Raw genomic sequence first — 19,307 nt, 5'->3', positions numbered from 1 at the left:
TAAAAAATGAAGAAACAGAGGAAAGAGTATGGAATACCACCAAACAAAAACAACTGACAGACACAAAAGAGAACTAAAGGAGACAAAGAGCTACCAGAAAACAAAACATAAAATGGCTATAGGAAATCCTCAAGCAGCTATAATTACCCTAAATGTAAATGGACTGAATTCACCAATAAAGAGGCACAAAGTTGCAGATTAAATCTAAAAGAAAAACCTACCATATACTGCCTTCAAGAAGTGCATCTAAGCTGCAAGGACAAAAGTAGACTCAAAATCAAAGGTTGGAAAACATTTCTCTAAGCAAATAATACCCAAAGAAAAGCAAGTGTAGCCATTTTTATATCTGACAAAGCTGACTTCAAGACAACAATGGTACTAAGAGACAAAGATGGACATTTCATAATGATAAAGACATAACACTTCTTAATATATATGTACCAAACCAGTGAGCACCAAAATATATGGCATCTAATAACTGAACTAAAAATAGAAGCAGACAGAAACACAGTCATACTTAGAGATTTCAACACACCATTAACGGATTTAGATAGATCATCCAAACAGAAAATCAATAAAGAAATAGTCTTAAATGTCACACTAGATCAAATGGACATAATAGACATTTATAGGACATTTCATCCCAGAACATCAAATTACATATTATTTCCACTGAAAAACTATTAAAAACAATAAACCAATACAGTGAAGTCACAGGATACAAAATCAATGTACAAAAGTCTATTGCTTTCCTATATGCCAATGATGAAACTTCAGAAAGTGAATTTAGAAAAACAAATTTTTTTACAATTGCAACAACAAAATAAAGTACATAGGAATAAACTTAACAAAGGATGTGAAGGACCTATATACTGAAAACTATAAAGCATTATTGAAAGAAATTGAAAAAGACATAATAAAATGGAAAAATATTCTGTGTTAATGGATAGAATAATTAACACAGTTAAAATGGCCATATTACCCAAAGCAATATACAAATTTAATACAATTCCCATCAAAATCCCAATGTCGTTTTTTAAAGAAATAGAGCAAAAAAATCACCAGGTTTATAGAGATCCACAAAAGACCCCGAAGAGCCAAGGAAGTCCTGAGAAAAAAGAATGGAACCGAAGTTGTTACACTACCTTTCAAATTATACTATAAAGCCTGACCTGGCGGTGGTGCAGTGAATGGAGTGTCGGACTGAGATGCAGGGGACCCAGGTTTGAGACCCTGAGGTCGCCAGCTTGAGCTCATCTGGTTTGAGCAGGAGCCCACCAGTTTGAACCCAAGGTCACTGGCTCCAGCAAGGGGTTACTCGGTCTGCTGAAGGCCCGCGGTCAAGGCACATATGAGAAAGCAATCAATGAACAACTAAGGTGTTGCAACGCGCAATGAAAAACTAATGATTGAAGCTTCTCATCTCTCTCCATTCCTGTCTGTCTGTCCCTATCTATCCCTCTCTCTGACTCACTCTCTATCTCTGTAAAATAAATAAATAAATAAATAAATAAATAAATAATACTACAGAGCCATGGTAATCAAAACAGCATGGTATTGGCAGAAAAACAGACATGCATACCAATGGAACAGAATTGAGAGCCCAGAAATAAAATCACATATATATGGATAAATAATCTTTGACAAAGGAGCCAAAAACACACAATGGAGAAAAGAAAGCCTCTTCAATAAATGGTGCTGAGAAAATTGGAAAGCCACATGTAAAAAAATGAAAGTTGACTACAGTTTGTCTCCCTGCACAAAAATTAATTCAAAATGGATTAAAGACCTAAAACTAAAATCTGAAATAATAAATTACACAGAAAAAAACACAGGTACTAAACTATGCACTTTGGCCATAGAAACAATTTATGAATTTGACCCCAAAGGTAAGGGAAGTAAAGGCAAAATGAATGAATGGGGCTATATCAAACTAAAAAGCTTCTGCATGGCAAAAGAAACTGATAAAACAAATAGATAGCCAACCAAATGGGAGATAATATTTTCAAACAACAGCTCTGATAAGGAGTTAATATCCAAAATATATAAAGAACTCACAAAGCTCAGCAACAAACAAGCAAGCAATCCAATTAAAAAATGGGGAAAGGACCACACAGACACTTCTCCCAAAAAGATATACAAATGGCCAACAGGTATATGAAAGATGCTCATCTTCACTAGCTATTCGAGAAATGCAAATCAAAAGTACAATGAGATATTACCTCACGCCTGTTAGATTGGATATTATCAACATGACAGGTAATAACAAGTGTTGGAGAGGCTGTGGAGAAAAAGGAACCCTCATTCACTGCTGGTGGGAATGTAAGTTAGTACAACCAGTATGGAAGAAAGTATGGTGATTCCTCAAAAAATTAAGAATAGAGAATTATCATGTGATCCAGCAATCCTTCTACTGGGTATCTACCTGAAAAACTTGAAAACATTGGTACACATAGACACATGACACCCCATGTTCATCACAGCATAATTCACTGTGACAAAGACACAGAAACAACAAAAGTGTCCCTCAATAGAGGATTGGATACAGAAGATATGGTACATATATACAATGGAATACTGCTCAGCCAGAAGAAATGATGATATACTGCCATTTTTGACAACATGGATGGACCTTGAGAACATTATACTGAGTGAAATAAGTAAATCAGAAAAAGCTAAGAACTATATGATTTCATACATACATGGGATATAAAACTGAGACCTATGAACATTGATAAAAGTGAAATATGGAGAGGAGGATGTGGGGGAGGTTGTGGGGGGAAGAGAGTAAAAAGGGACAAATATATGGTGACAGAAAATGATTTGACTTTGGGTGATAGGTATATAACATGAACTACAGTTCAAATACTCTATAAATGTTTAAGTGAAACCTATGTACTCTTATCAATCAATGTCACCCCGTTAAATTTAATTTTCTAAAAAACAAAGAAAAAAAGAACAACACTAACTTTGAGTCATCCATATTAAAAATTAATTTGATATGAAGATAGAGCATCTGTAATATTATACATTATATTATTGAAGAGGTCATTTTAAAAATTAGTGGTACAATTTTCAAAATTCTTGTATGGAGTAAAGTGGAATACAGCATATGAACAGTTGGGTTAGAATACTCTGCTAAGATATATAAGAGCCTTACCTTTACGTAATCATAAATGCATCTTTGCAAAGTGGATGCTGACTCCAGAGCAAATGTATTGAAGGTGAGTTTAATTTGTTTGTTTACAGGTGCAGTTATGAACCATATGCAGTTTAAATTCTTGTCATATCTTCCATTTGAATCGGAATCAGGAGAGACAAAGGTGTGATTTGAGCCTGTCAGATAGCCACCACATCCTTGTCGAGGCCCTGTGTTAAAACAAAGACATCACTAAGCAGTCCAAAGGTAACAGATTATCTCCAATTCTACATGGTGGTCTTTAAAACTCATGTGGTTTATTTATATCTTTATTTTAAAAATATTTTATTTATTGATTTTAGAGAGAAGAAAGAAAGAGAGAGAAAGGTAAGTGGTGGTGGAAGGAATGGGAGCATCACCTCGTACCTGCTTCTCAGATGTGCCTTGACTGACCAAGCTCGGGGTTTGGAACCAGCAAGCTCAACATTCCGGGTCAACACTCTTTCCACTGAGCCACTCATGCTGTTATTTTCTCTGACACTTTTGTAAACACTACCAGGTTGTTCACTGAGCTTCAGTGGCTTATGCAGGTGTTGTTGCTACCTGCCTTAACTTCACTACCTATTTCCTCTGCACTCCTCTCACCCCCCCAGTCCCTTTCTTCTCATTCTCCTGTAGTCACTTAGGTAAGCGGGGAGCCAGATTCGGTTCTATGTGCATTTTTAGACCTGATGATGTGATGCATCAAAGCTTTTTCTAGCATTGAAACATCCAATTTTATAGAAAAGAGTGTTTTGTATACTAAAACTGGGAAAATGTGAAACTGTTTCACTTTTACGTTCTGTTTTTATGGACACAATACAATTGAAAACAGAATTCGTGAAGAATTTACCCAACATGCCAAAGAAATAAACTCCCAACAAACCATTTATTTAAATAATCTGTTAAAGAGAGGCTGAGAAGCATTGAACACTACAGCACACTCTATTATACCACACTATGTTTTCTAAAAAAGATAGGAAAGCTAACAAAGAAGACCTTTATTGAAAAACAAATCTACTTTGAAATTCAGAATTAAAAGAGCGATAAAAAATACCCTAGAGATGATTAAATGGTCTACCATGAAATAAAATATGGAAAATCCTCAGAACATTGGGTTTAGTTTCATCCACTCCATAGCCTAAGCCAAGACCTTAGAAACGATGTAAGGGCATAAAGGGAAGAGAAACTGGACAATTTCAAAAGCAAAGGGTGAAAATGAATTAAGCTCAAAACAGCCTTTAAGAGGACAAGGGATTAAATAGGTGCTCCAAGCAATGTCCATAAGTTGCATTCTTCGCATATAGATCATTACTACTTTCAAAGTTAAATTTCACTGACATTGGCTTTCACCTATGTTTCTCATTCTATTTATTTAGCTGTGAACAGTTGAAAGGTTGCTTTCTACATGAGGGGGCGCTAAGCCTTTGGACTTGGAGCTTGGCAGGAAATATGCACAATGGCAGCCCTCTCTAGTTGTAAAGGGAATCCATGTGCAGTGTTTTTCAGGATAAATGCATTATTTAGCAGGTGATACTGCCTTGTCCATAGCTTCTAAGTCAGGTCAAACTGTAGATTATTTGCACAGACATTTCCTGAAGCTGAAATGCTTCCAAAGCTCCAGCATCTGATATTTCCATATATGGTATCAAGGACAAAATTATTCTGCAACTAAAGCAATGAACAGTGCTACACCATATAACTCTATTAATTCTTCTCATATTGAACAGGCTTGCAAACTAAAAAATTAATTGAGGTTTGCATAGCTTTTAGTTCGGTATCAGTTGATTGTTACTTAAATAAACCACTTAAGCTTATTGGCATGCATAACACAATGACTAAGGGTATTCATGAATTGATAAATTTATTTATTCAATAAATATTTAATATATTTAATCTTCAAGGAAATATATTAAGTATTGAGGTGGGAAGAAGATGAATAGTAGTCGCATAGCAATGATAAGACAGATAAATAATGAGAGTACAATTTAGAAACTGATGGGTATTCAAAAAGAGGCAGGAAAGTCTTGTGAGTTTTACAAGAAGAAGGAAATATTTTTCAGGCTATAAGGATCTAAAATGTTCAAGGAAGAGATGACACTTGATCTGGATCTTGAAGGATAAATAGGACAAGACCATGTGGAGAGGGGGTTGGTACTGGCAATTCTGGGACAGCAGAACCTCAAGAAATTATGTTATATATGTAGGAAAGCATAATCCTGTTTGTGAAAACAACAGAGACCATGAGGACAGTACAATAGAGTACAACAGAGAACAATGAGAAGATTGGAAAACAGGATGCGCTGTTCTATAGGGGACCTCAAATGTCCGAGTATAGGATTTGACCTTTAGGCTTTATTCTGTGGACAGTAGGGTCCACTTGAAAGCTTTTTGATCAGATCCAGGAAAATGGTACTGCTTGGTTTTATTCTATTAATACATCCTCTCAGGAAACTAACTGCTATTTTTAAAAATTCAAGCTATATTTTTTATCACTATTTGTTTGTTAATTATTACTAATAAGTTAATAAGGACAGAATGATAACTGTATCTGGGCACAGTAAGTGCCATTAAACACACTTATATTACCATTCTACAATGACTACTACTATTACTATTAATATCGTGAGACAAAACACCCTTCCTCCAGGGAAGCCCAGACCAAGAATCCATAAACTGTTGGCATGTTTAGGCATAGACTGAGTGGTAAATCAGAAGATTCTTAATTCTTCAGTGCCTCTCTTGGCAGTGTCCTAGAATGGATAGAGGATAATTTTTCTGTTGACTTGATGCCAGGCTTGGCCATATGACTCGCTTTAGACGTTGGGATATCAGTGGTCATGAAATGGAAAGAGGCTTTAAATGGGCATGTGTTTTTTGCTTGGCCTTTTGTACTTTTCTGATTCACCCAGAGCTTGTGCCCCGGGTAGCTGCTGGTGAAAGAGAAAGTGGACATGGAACACATCTGAACCTTGCCTGGAGTCCAGGGCCAAGCACAGTTAACCTGCAGCCTGGAACAGAGGCAGGCAAACCAGACTGTAGACCTGTGAGTAATAAACATAAGTGCTCTAAGTATAAACCACTGAAATTTAGATGGTTTGTTATACGCCCTTATTGTGGCAAGAGCTGACTAATAAATAGCTTGTTCGATTTATCAAACTGTAACAAAGCACATGCTTAATTCTTAAAATATACACACAAAATAAAGAAAATGAAAAACTAACATTATCACAGATAATCTTTTCCAAAATAGTCAAATAATTAAGAAAAGAAAACATTGTATGAGTAAATTATATAATTCATATTAATATATGAATCTGACTAACTATAATATTTTATTAGTGAATAGTCAGATGATTCAAGTAAATGTATGAGTAACAAACGAGGAAACACATTTTGGTGTTTGTGGGGTACAGGAAATTGTTATAATTGCTCTGATTTCCCAACTCTATTATTACAGTTTACATTCAATATTATTCTGTATGTTTCCCCATGTTTATATTTAAACACAGTAGAAATAGTCTGTGATTTTGCTCCTCTGATGAAAAATGTCAATATAAGCATGTGTCTGGGGGAAATATAAAGATGAACAGTAACAAAAGAAAGGTTATTCACCAAAAAGTATTATTGCCACATCACACTTTCTACAATTAACAATAGCTGAATAGATGGGAAGGACTCTGACTATGAAACAGTTTCATACATAAGATAACAATATTTATTTACTGTATTTATACTTAAAAATATTTTTTAAAGCTAGTATAAGACCTTAACCTTGACATGCAGTTTAGCATCACGAATCCATTATCTTCTTGTTTCTACACATTTTCTACCATCTAGCAAACTCTTACCCATCAGCACCTCCTTCATCACTCAGCTGCGCCAGTAGCACTTAGTGATGTCACTCTAACCCTCCTCCCCAGATTGGAAACATTCCCGACAAAAGAACTATTTTTTTGGAGAAAGAAAATGCTTGGCTACAGAAATATCACAAATATAAACCCAGAGTAAGCAGTGAGATCTCGGTTATGATTTATTTAATTAAAAAATCAGTAACTGAATCCTAAATTACTTCCCTCCATTTATTAAACTTCAGCTTGAAGCTCAAGCCAGGACATATCTGATAAAGTAAGAAAGAGCTCTATTATCAAAGCAAATCATCTTGAAGACTTTGTGGAGTTAGATACATTTCTAAATAGTTATCTTGAGAATTAACATTTTTGTGGCTGACACTACATGTGGTTGTTATTTTATTGAGGTCTTCTGGATGTCTCTATCCATCACCAGACTACTGCTACGTGGACAAACGGTGGATGGCTGGCACACTTAGGATAAAGTCCGGCTTGACTCCAGGCGTTTCCCAGTTCCCGAGGGAGCCAGCTGCAGCTCTAGGCTGTAGTTGATTGAAGGAAGCTGGGTGATGCACAGGAAGCAGGACATAAAAGCATTTAAAGCTGTTGAGTTAGGGAAATGGGGTGAACCAAGAGGGCTTGTAATTTTCAAAGCTGCAGTATAAAATGGCCTTAAAGCAGTGGACTTATTTTTAAAATTCAACTAGGTTCCAAAGGAATCTATTTTGTCTTTTTCTCTAAAAGTAAGTTGAATTTATTATATATATATAATATATATATATTATATATATATTATTGCATAGCATAAATATATATATAATCTTAATGGCTTTTATAACACAGGTTGTAGGGGTTATTTTCCTACTTGCTTGTTTTTACTTAATGTCACTCGATTTGACTTATTTCAGATATCCTAATTTGAAACCCAGTCTAATTTTGCTCAGAATGCATATTTACTCTGGTAATAATTGGGAAGCATGAAACTAAAATACTAAAAGATAGGTAATTTACTAAAGAAAAATAATTTCAGCAGCTAATCAGCATCTAAAGCCACTAGAAAAAGAGCAGTACAATACATAAAGAACTTCAGATAATGATAATTTTTTATCTTTTAATTATTTTGCATTACTTAGGTATTATTGAAAACACTATAGTTATGTATCATAAGTCACAGGGCATTTCATTAGAATCATTCTTGCCAACTTTGAAATTTCAAAAATGATGTACTAAGCAAAATGATACTATCATATCAATTGATACAGAAAAGAATTTGATTAGATCCAACACACATTCATGATAAAAACACTCAGCAAACCAGGAATAAACGGGAATTTTCCAAACTTGATAAAGAATATCTACAAAAATTCCACAGCTGACATGATACTGGTGAAAAACTAAATGCTCTTCTTTCAAGATTAGAAACAAAGCAAGAATATTTTTTTCTCACCACTCTTAGTTAACATAGTATTGGAAATTCTTGTCAATGTAAAAGGCAAGGAAAACAATATCAACATTGGAAAGGAAAAAGTGAAATTGCTACTATTGCAGATGTAAGAATCCCAAGGAATCTGGACAAAAATCCCTAGAACACTTATTGTGAGTTCAGCCAAAATTCTGGGTATAAGAAAGATACAGGAAGATTAATCACACATACACACACACACACACACACACACTACCAATAAACGTGGAAATAAAAATTAAAAACTCAATTACTCCGTAGAAAATGTCATACTTAGGTATATACAATGAAACACATAGAATCTGTGTGCTAAAAATTACAAAATGATAAAAGAAATCAAAGAAGATCTAAATAAATGCAGAGACATATATGTTCACAGATTGAAAGACTTAGTATATTAGGATGATAATTATTCTCAAATTGATACATAGTTTTAACACAACTCCTATCAAAAATCCAGCAAAAATTTTCTGTCCACATAAAAAGTTTATATAAAGTTTACATGGAAAGGCAAAGGTCATTGAATAGCTAAAACAATTTTGACAATGAAGAATAAAGGAGGAGGAATCACTCTATTGATTCCAGAGGCAAAAAAGTTAGCTTCAACCTAAACTTCAGACATTAAACAAATTACTTCAGCATAGACCATAGACATGAACCGAAAATAGGAAACAATGAAACTTTTATACAAAATCAGAGCAGACCATCTTTCATACCTCAAGATAGGCAGAGTTCTTAGCATTGACACCAAAAGCGTAACATATAAAAGAAAAAATTGATAAATTGGGCTTTATCAAAATTGAAAACTTTTGTGCTAAGAAAGGCCCTATTAAGATAAACTATGGATTGGGAGAAAATATTTGTAAACCATATAGGACTACTATTTCAGAATATATAAAGAATTCTCAAACGTAATAGTGAAAAACAAATAGTCCAGTTAGAAATAGGCACACACACACACACACACACACACACACACACACACACACAGACCAGAGAGAGAGAAAAAATATCTCATAGATATGGACAGCAGTGTGGTGACTGCGCAGGAGGTCTGGTGTGGGGGGGTGGACTAGGGTCAGAGGGTGATGGACGGAGACTTGACTTGGAGCAGTGAGCACACAATACAGTGTACAGATGATGTGTTGTAGAATTGTGCACCTGAAACCTGTATAATTTTGTTAAACAGTGTCACTCCAATAAATTTAATAAAAAGGAAAAATAAATAAATAAATAAAAATTTTATTTTTATTTTGATAACTTTCAGATCATTTTGAGGTGATTTTTTTTTCCTTTTTTTTTTTTTAATTTTCTGAAGCCGGAAACGGGGAGAGACAGTCAGACAGACTCCCGCATGCACCCGACGGGGGCACGCCCACCAGGGGCAACGCTCTGCCCACCAGGGGGCGACGCTCTGCCCATCCGACCGGGATCCACCCGGCACGCCCACCAGGGGCAACGCTCTGCCCACCAGGGGGCGACGCTCTGCCCCTCCGGGGCGTCGCTCTGCTGCGACCAGAGCCACTCTAGCGCCTGGGGCAGAGGCCAAGGAGCCATCCCCAGCGCCTGGGCCATCCCTGCTCCAATGGAGCCTTGGCTGCAGGAGGGGAAGAGAGAGACAGAGAGGAAGGGGGGGAGGTGGAGAAGCAAATGGGCGCTTCTCCTATGTGCCCTGGCCGGGAATCGAACCAGGGTCCCCCGCACGCCAGGCCGACGCTCTATCGCTGAGCCAACCGGCTAGGGCCGAGGTGATTTTATTAGTACATCCTGAATCCTGGTTTAAGAAACACACAGACACACATATACACGCACCCTATCATCCACAAAGACATAGCACCCCCCCCACACACACACAAATATGGCAAAAGATGTGAACAGATATTTCAACAAAGATGATTTACATATGACAAAAATGCACATGAAAATTGTTCTTAAGAACCATTAAGAAATTGCAAATTAAAACCACATTATCACCTGACCAGGTGGTGATACAGTGGATAGTGTTGGACTGGGATGCAGAGGACCCAGGTTCAAAACCCCGTGATCACCAGCTTGAGCACTGGCTCATCTGGTTTGAGCAAGGCTCACCTGCTTGAGTCCAAGGTCACTGGCTTGAGCAAGGGGTCACTCGGTCTGCTGTAGCTCCTCCCCCCCATTAAGGGACATATGAGAAAGCAATCAATGAACAACTAAGGTACCACAATGAAGAATTGATGCTTCTCTTCTCTCTCCCTTCCTGTCTGTCCTTATCTGTCCCTCTCTCTGTCTCTCACTGTCTCTGTCACACACACAATAAAATGACATTATCATCTGGTAATCCTGGCTAAAGCAGTCACACACACGTGCACAGAGTGATAGTTCATTGTGGAATACAATGGGATGATGCACTTTACAATGGGATGATGAGGGTTGGGGGCCCTAAAGTACAGATAGCACAGAAAGTACTCTTCAGTGACTTTTTAACCAAAATGATAGAATCCAGATGACAATGGAATAGTATCTTCAAGTGCTGAGTAAAATAAATGCCAAATTATAATTTTATATTAGAAAAATATGTCCTATAACATTTAAGACAAAATAAACTCTTTTTCAGAATAAATAAAACCAAGGATAGTTTTTACCAGAAGTTTTGCAATAAATCAAAAATCACCAAATGGAGTTCTTCTAAAAGAAAGAAATTGATCCCATATGGAAGTATAGAAATTCAGAAGGAGAAAACAGTGGTAAGTTATACAATTACTTATTGCATAAAACAATGAAAATGATTTATTGCTTAAAATATATGTATAACTAACATTAATAGCACAAAGACAGGAAGTGGCAAATTAATTTAAAAGGTTTTAAGCCCTGTTCTTAACATGAAATATAATAGTAAAGGGACTACTTTTAGTTAGATTCTAATGAGTGAAGAGTAAATATTGTGGCTCAGTGGATAGAGTGTCCTCCTGGGTATGGATGTCCTGGGTTCAATTCCCAGTCAGAGCACACAGGAGAAGCGATCATCTGCTTCTCACCCCTTTTCTCTCCTCTTTCTCTTCCTCTTCCCCTCTCACCGCCAGTGGCTTTGTTGGTCAGAGTGCATCAGCCTCAGGCACTAAAAATAGCTTGATTGATATGAGCATTGGCCCCAGATGGGAATTGCCAGGTGAATCCTGGTCAGGACCTATGCAGGAGTCTGTCTCACTTATCTCCCCTCCTCTCACTTAAAAAAAGAAAGACAAGCCTGACCAGGTGGTGGCACAGTGGATAGAGTGTCGGACTGGGATGCGGAGGACCCAGGTTCGAGACCCTGAGGTCGCCAGCTTGAGCGCGGGCTCATCTGGCTTGAGCAAAAGCTCACCAGCTTGGACCCAAGGTCGCTGGCTCAAGCAAGGGGTTACTCGGTCTGTTGTGGCCCCACGGTCAAGGCACATATAAGAAAGCAATCAATGAACAACTAAGGTGTCCCAACGAAAAACTGATGATTGATGCTTCTCATCTCTCTCTGTTTCTGTCTGTTCCTATCTGTCCCTCTCTCTGACTCCCTCTCTGTCCCTGAAAAAAAAAGAAAAAAAGAAAATAAGTAATAATTTTTTTAGAAAGAGTAATAAAAACTGATCAATTTAAAAAGGCAAGAAAGCATGGCTAAAAAAATATGTAAAACAGGTGGGGAAAAAAGAATCCAAATAATACAATGGTCTGTTTAAATCCAATAATGTTTGTAATTTTATTCAATATAAACACATTAAATTTTCTATTTCAAAGATAATGCAAAACAAAACCCAAATACATTCTTTTAGACAGTGAAAGGTTGAAAGTGAAGAGGTTTAAACTATATTCCAATGTAAACATGAACGGAGAGAAAGCTAGAGAAGCTATACTACATCAGAGAAAGTGCTCAGGTAGGAAGCATTAAAAAAAGGATACTGCAAAATGATACAAGTCAATTCACTGAGAACATCTAATACTTTTAAATGAATGTGCCATGTTAAACAGGACCAAAGTCTAGCCCCAACCTTACTCCTGAACTTCTAATTCTCATATCTTACTACCTACTGAACATTAGCTGGGTACCTTAAAGGCACTAAATTCTCTATATCCAAACAAAAAATTTTATTTCTCTTACAAAACCTAGTCCTCTTCTAGTAATTTTATTTTTGGTAATGTCAGCACAAAATATTATCCAGAAACCTTAGGATCATCATTTTTTCCTGTTTCCTCACTAGTTAGTCAAATGCTATTGTGTCCTGTTGATTCTACATCTTAAATATTTCTCCTTTCAACCCCCTTCACTTCCACACTGCCACTGACCTCATCAGCCCCTGTTTTAACTACTGCAATACTTAACTAATTTTTTCCTGCCTAACATTGCTGCCCCTTCAAAACATCATCCTCAAACATACAAAAATGTACTTTCTAAAACAAATCAAATTAGGTCATGGAACTCTTCAGCTCAAAGCAATCACTGATTCCCCTTTGCATATGAGACAGCCTTCCACATAGAGCCCATTTATCTCTCCTGTTTTAGCTTCTGTTGTTACTATGTTATACCACAAAGCATTGCCAAACAATGTGCAGGTCAGTCTGTAGCCTCTGAACTGCATGTATCTGTGACTTTGTACCTGCCTTGTTTTCCCCATAGAGTATCTGTTGCCCAGTGGATGCCTTCTCGCCCTTTCGAGTATTACATTCCTAATAATTACACTATAATTTGGGGTTCTTTCTGTAACAATCCTGTGTCCTCTTCACTATGTACCAAAGTATCGCAGATCCTTTCTTTTCTGCATCCATTGTCCTTTGCACCTACTTTTGTCAAAAAGCCTTCACCATAATGAATTTAAATTATTTTCTGATGCTTCTACTTAAGTAAATTTCTCAAGACTAGGGAAGAGTTTATTGCTTGCATAATAAGTAGCTGGTGAATATTATTGAACAAACAATGAAGAAATAAATAGAAAATATAAATACTAGTTCTTATTAGAAGGCTCTTTGTTTCTAGTCTACTTTTATAAGGGGAATTTTTTCAGTGAAATATGTTTCTTGACATACAAAGTTGTTATTATATTCTAAACATTGTGTGTGTGTGCATGTGTATGAATGTGAGTATATATATATATGTACATATTTATATATATATATATTTTTTAAACAAACAACTTTTTGGTTCAATGTATTAACCTGTTTTTAAAGCTAATTTAGTTGACTTCAGTGGCATATTTGATTGTGAAAAAACAATTAGCAGGACAACAATAAAAATGCCACTAAAAGATTTAAAATACTGTCTAAGAGGTAGGTTTTTAGTAGAAAAAATGCTTCTCCAGCTAAAATTTTGCAATGATAAATGGTGTTAGGTTTTTTACTTAAAACAATTTAATCTCTGAGTATGAGGTTTTAGCAGGCAGAGCACATTTAATAATTTGTGAAATTCAGGACATAATGTGCAGCAATACTATTTTAAAAAGTAAAACTATTGGCCCTGGCCAGTTGGCTCAGTGGTAGAGCATCGGCCTGGCGTGCAGAAGTCCCGGGTTCGATTCCCGGCCAGAGCACACAGGAGAAGCGCCCATCTGCTTCTCCACCCCTCCCCCTCTCCTTCCTCTCTGTCTCTCTCTTCCCCTCCCACAGCCGAAGCTCCATTGGAGCAAAGTTGGCCCGGGCGCTGGGGATGGCTCTGTGGCCTCTGCCTCAGGCGCTAGAGTGGCTCTGGTCGCAGCAGAGCGACGCCCCGGAGGGGCAGAGCATCGCCCCCTGGTGGGCAGAGCGTTGCCCCTGGTGGGCGTGCCGGGTGGATCCCGGTCGGGCGCATGTGGGAGTCTGACTGTCTCTCCCTGTTTCCAGCTTCAGAAAAATACAAAAAAATAATAATAATAATAATAATAAAATAAAATAAAACTATTTACTCAACATTGCCAATTATAAAATCAAAAGTCATTAGAAATTTGAAAATGTTCTGTTTAAAGAAATCAGGATAAATAGCAATGTGCTACTTAGTAGTCATATAATTGGTCACAATAAAAAGGATGTGAAATTCACAAAATCAGACCAAGCATCCAATAGCTTTCTAATAATAATTAAAACAAGGAGGGACCTGATTGGGTAGTTGGTTAGACATTAGAGCGTCGTCTGAATATATGAAGGTTGTGGGTTTGATTCCCAGTCAGGGCACATACAAGAGTCAACTAATGAATGCATAAATAAGTAAACCAGGACTTATTTTATTGTTCTTGTTGCTGTATTAGATTGTGCACGGTACTATGGACATTTTAACTTACACTACTCTGGTGAAAGTATTATTTAGTTGACACAGGGATTACTTTCTCAGTTCTACTCGAGACTTGCAAAGGAGCCTCAGTAAGTCACTTAATTTGTTTGTGACTTAATTTCCCAATTTGCAAATTAAACTATATATGATAAGAATACTAATCAAAGTTACATCATAAAAATAAATTACTAAATTCCTTCATTTTGTTAGTATTCTGTGGTTGGAGGCCATAATTTGGTACAAAAGTTCTTTTATACAGAGATTCATTATTTTTATATTCAAATTCTACTATAATTTACATAATTGTATTAATTCTTTGTAAAGCTGATAAGACATACAAGACATTTGTTTGTCAGTCAGAAAGATAATTGGCCTTTACTATATATATAATATATATCATAAACCATATATTATTCATACATTATATGTATATAATATACATGCATAATTACATATATAAATATAATACTATTTGTAAATATAAACATTCATAATATAAATACTATATTTAAATATCCTCTATATTATAAAATATTTTATTTTATGTAAGTATATCATGTAAGATTTATACTGTATTATAACTATAATTAACATATAAATTATATTATATAATTAATTTATATAATGTAAACATTATAATATATAACTATAATATAAAATTATAGTATAGACTGTAAAATTACAAATATAATTACACTGCATTATAGTTATAAATAGTATATTTTAGTGGAATACATATTATATCTTTCCTTGTGGGAAGCAGGAAGGAGTGGCTGCTAGAGTTATGTGTAATAATTAGATATAACAGGTATTGCTAAATCCCGATTTGGAACTCGGTACAAATTAGAACACTGCTACTAGAAAGCAGGCAGTGTCAAATGAGAAGATAAAAATAGAGAAAAGGAGCTCTATCTACCCAAAAGAGTAAGAAAAGAAATGACTTGCCTCTCAGAAAACTCCCCCCGAACCTCCCTTTATCTCTGGGTAAATTACCGATGGCCACAGAGATAATTTGGGCTGATTAGGAAACAGATGAATTTGGAAGACAGTATTACTGAGTTTAAAGCTTGGCTTTACCTCTTAGGAACCCTTGGACAGCAGATAAATTATTTAATCCTCTTACTTTTTATTTTCTCTTTTGTAAAATGGGATAGTCCCTGTCTTGTGGGTAGTTGTGAGGGTTAAATGAGATAATCTAGGTAAAGCGCCTCGTGTGAGATGCTCGGGGACAGGGGGCCATTATCATTATGTCCTGGGATTTTGTGTCAGTCTATTCTTGGGAGTGAGTAGAACATAAAGTTACTACACAGTTAACAGATGTTTTCATATATCAGGATGAAGAGAAAAATACAGCTCCATAGCCCTAATAATGTTTTGTTTCTAAACAATTGATTTACAGCTAAATAATTTTTTAAATGCTTATTGCTAAACTATTTTTTTAATAATTTGCTTGTATGCTCCTGGGAATACTATGCCAAACCCAAGCCACTCTGAGTAAGAATAGGGAATCTATGGTTACAAAAAAATTTAACCCAACACATTCAATTATCAGAAACAAAGCTGGGTCACATTATGGGAGGCCTGGTATGGCTGAAGTTATAAAGAATAATTGTTTTCCAGCTCTTGTTTACCTGAATATTTTTAAAAGTGTTATCTTATAATTTACCATTAGCTCACTTTTATCACTTAGCTTGTTCTGCACAATACCATCGGGTTTCATTTTCTAACAACAGTCTCCTCTTCAAGATCTTGTCATTTGAGGAAAGGGTGGGCACAGATTCCAACAGTAGAATATATTTCAATAAAAACCTTTCCTTTCTTTTTGCTGATCTGGAATTTTACTCCTGCCTACTTGCTTTTGTAAGGTTTTGGTGAACTAAGCATTTGTTAGTTTCTTTATTGTATTTCCACATTCTCAGCTCAGCAAAAACCCTTTTCAGTAAAACACACAAAGGATCAACTGCAGATAACCTTGTCTTTGGCATCAGCTCCCAAGAGAAGTCCAGTCACCAGTGAAAGGTACAAGACTTAAAAAGGGCGGAAATGAGCTTAGTCTAGTTTTCCGCAAATGGGTTTACAATTTCAGCTCATCTCATTCTCAGACTTTACCAGAGGGAGCAAATGACATTAAGAGAAGAGACAAATGACATTGCTTTCGAGTAATACCCCCATTACTGCTAAACTCAGAGCTATTTGAGCAGTGACTTATAAAATTACTCAAGCTATAATTCAACTATCTTATTGCACTTGTGCTTTTAAAAGTGATATAGTTTGGAAGTTTATATCAGGCTGCTAAGAAGCACATACAGATAAATACATTGATATTTAGTTTTAAGTGTATTCTTTTATTATTTTGCTACAGAATTTTTGAAATGCCTCTTTTTTTTTTTTACAGAGACAGAGAGAAAGTCAGAGAGAGGAATCAGAGAGAGGAATAGACAGGGACAGACAGACAGTAATGGAGAGATGAGAAGTATCAATCATTAGTTTTTCGTTGCACATTACGACAACTTAGTTGTTCACTGATTGGTTTCTCATATGTGCCTTGACCATGGGCCTTCAGCAGACCAAGTAACCCCTTGCTCGAGCCAGTGACCTTGGGTCCAAGCTGGTGAGCTTTTGCTCAAACCAGATGAGCCCGTGCTCAAGCTGGCGACCTCGGAGTCTCGAACCTGAGTCCTTGGCATTCCAGTCCAATGCTCTATCCACTGCGCCACGCCTGGTCAGGTAGAATGCCTCTTAAGGTCTGAGTTAACACCAAAAATTGTGAACCTTAAATATAACTAGAAGCCAGAGGGAATTTGACATGTTTTTATATTTTTCTCTATTTCTCGTGACCATACTTTCCATCACTGAGGCCAAAGTCTTCTCATCAGTCTTCTCTGTTTCGCTTTCTGTCTTGTCCTATTCCCTCTGACAAGTAAACTCTTGTTAACTCCCTCAACTTCATCCCTCCACAACACCTGTTTTCCTTTAGCATGTTTGAGAAACATTTCCCAGATGTTAAGGTAGCAAATAAAAATCCAGAGATCAGATATGTGTGACCCAAATATTGAGTCTAATCCTATATTCCTAAATCTCTAAGAATGAAAGTGATCCAATTTACCTTCTCAAGTGATAGCTGAACTATATGAATCATAATTGCATTTTGAGAACGAAGCAAATCTAGGTATAATGTATAATATTTTGAATGTATTATGTATAATATAATGTAATTATATAGTAGGCATAATTTATTCACTTGTTCTTTAATTTGTTCATACAGCCAATATTGTTGGAGTGACAGTTATAGATTAGGCCTCTGCAAGGCCTTAGAATTTAATTGGTATTTAGCTTTTGATTTCAAATTTCAGTTCTAAAATATACTTTAGAGTTTGCCAGTTAGATGTCATTGCAAAATGAGTAAGAATCAGAAATCACTGTACCCTGAAGTGGTCCTGTTGATAATAATGACTCGTCACTCCCTCCCCAACTGTAGAGATAAGGTGGGGTGGGTCGTGGAGCCCTTCAGAAAGCCAGGGCTTCAATATTACTTTCTAATACAAACAGTTTTTCTCTTTGACATTTACAGTACTTCACAGAAATTGCCTACTTCATCTCCATCACATTCTGTAATGATAAAATGTGGTAATACTTCCAAATGATTTTTTATAGTGAATAAAATTGAGCTAGGAACTATTATAGGACTTTTCTAAAGCATCTCATCAAGCAATAATATAATGCTCACAAAAATTAGGGGATATTTCAAAGTGAATATGAAGCAATGAAATATCCCTAATTTTTGCAAGCAGTATATAATGAAGCCATTGGGTCTTGGCCATCTTCTTTCTGGTCTACAGCTCTTCCCATTCAGGCATGTTCTCATCTGTGACTCATTTTTTGTCCTTGTTAAACATGCACTTAGGTATTTTTGCATTTCTTCTATAGCAAAGGTCTGTGAGTCTGACTTAGTGCCACGTGACTCATTCTCTAGGACAAACACTCTGGATGAAGGACAATAGACTGTGACTCTCATCCTCAGCATTGGGTTATGGGCTACAGGGGGCCAGGAATGTCAGTCACATGTCCAGGATTTACAGTCTTAGGTGACAAGAATCTCTGGTCACTGATGTCCCTTTGTCCCTAATATTGCCATCTACTCCAGAGCAATGCCTTGTCCTTCTAAGACATGTCATCTTGAAGGGGTCTTGCTTCACATTCTCCTTGGCAACCCACTGTCCTAAATGCCTGTGAGCTTCATAACTCAATTGGGCCAAGTTCAGTTTTGACCCTGACATTTTGTCAAAGTGTTATATAATACATTACTTTAGAAACAAATGAAATGACTTTTGTACTACAGAGTAAATAAATGTCTACAAGCTCAGTGTCTAATGTGATGAGCATGTTATGAATGGACTGACCGAGCAGCACTCTGCCATGATACTAGTACAGTAAGAGGATGCGGGGCTGTGCTGGTTTAAAGACACATAAAGACACATTCACAAGTCTGAAGTGCTACACGGGTGATGGAGGCGAGCAAGGTCATGGCCAAAGCATATCCTGGTGGTAAAGGAGGGCAGAAACTCAACTAGCAGA

At 36.4% G+C, this 19,307-nt stretch overlaps 1 protein-coding gene across 1 annotated transcript in view; it reads right to left on the bottom strand.

The window, feature by feature from the left end:
- The window catches only part of CUBN (cubilin), a 324,233-nt gene that overhangs the window by 37,632 nt on the left and 267,294 nt on the right, over positions 1 to 19,307 (bottom strand). Inside the window, exon 60 of the mRNA XM_066279340.1 lies at positions 3,161 to 3,369. Coding sequence (XP_066135437.1) covers positions 3,161 to 3,369 — 209 coding nt within the window. The remainder of the gene's footprint in view (positions 1 to 3,160; positions 3,370 to 19,307) is intronic.

Source organism: Saccopteryx bilineata, chromosome 5 (genome assembly GCF_036850765.1).
Source record: "Saccopteryx bilineata isolate mSacBil1 chromosome 5, mSacBil1_pri_phased_curated, whole genome shotgun sequence".
Classification (NCBI taxonomy): Eukaryota; Metazoa; Chordata; class Mammalia; order Chiroptera; family Emballonuridae; genus Saccopteryx; species Saccopteryx bilineata.
Note: the sequence above shows the minus strand (reverse complement) of the source record. Positions and strands in the feature narration are given on the sequence as shown.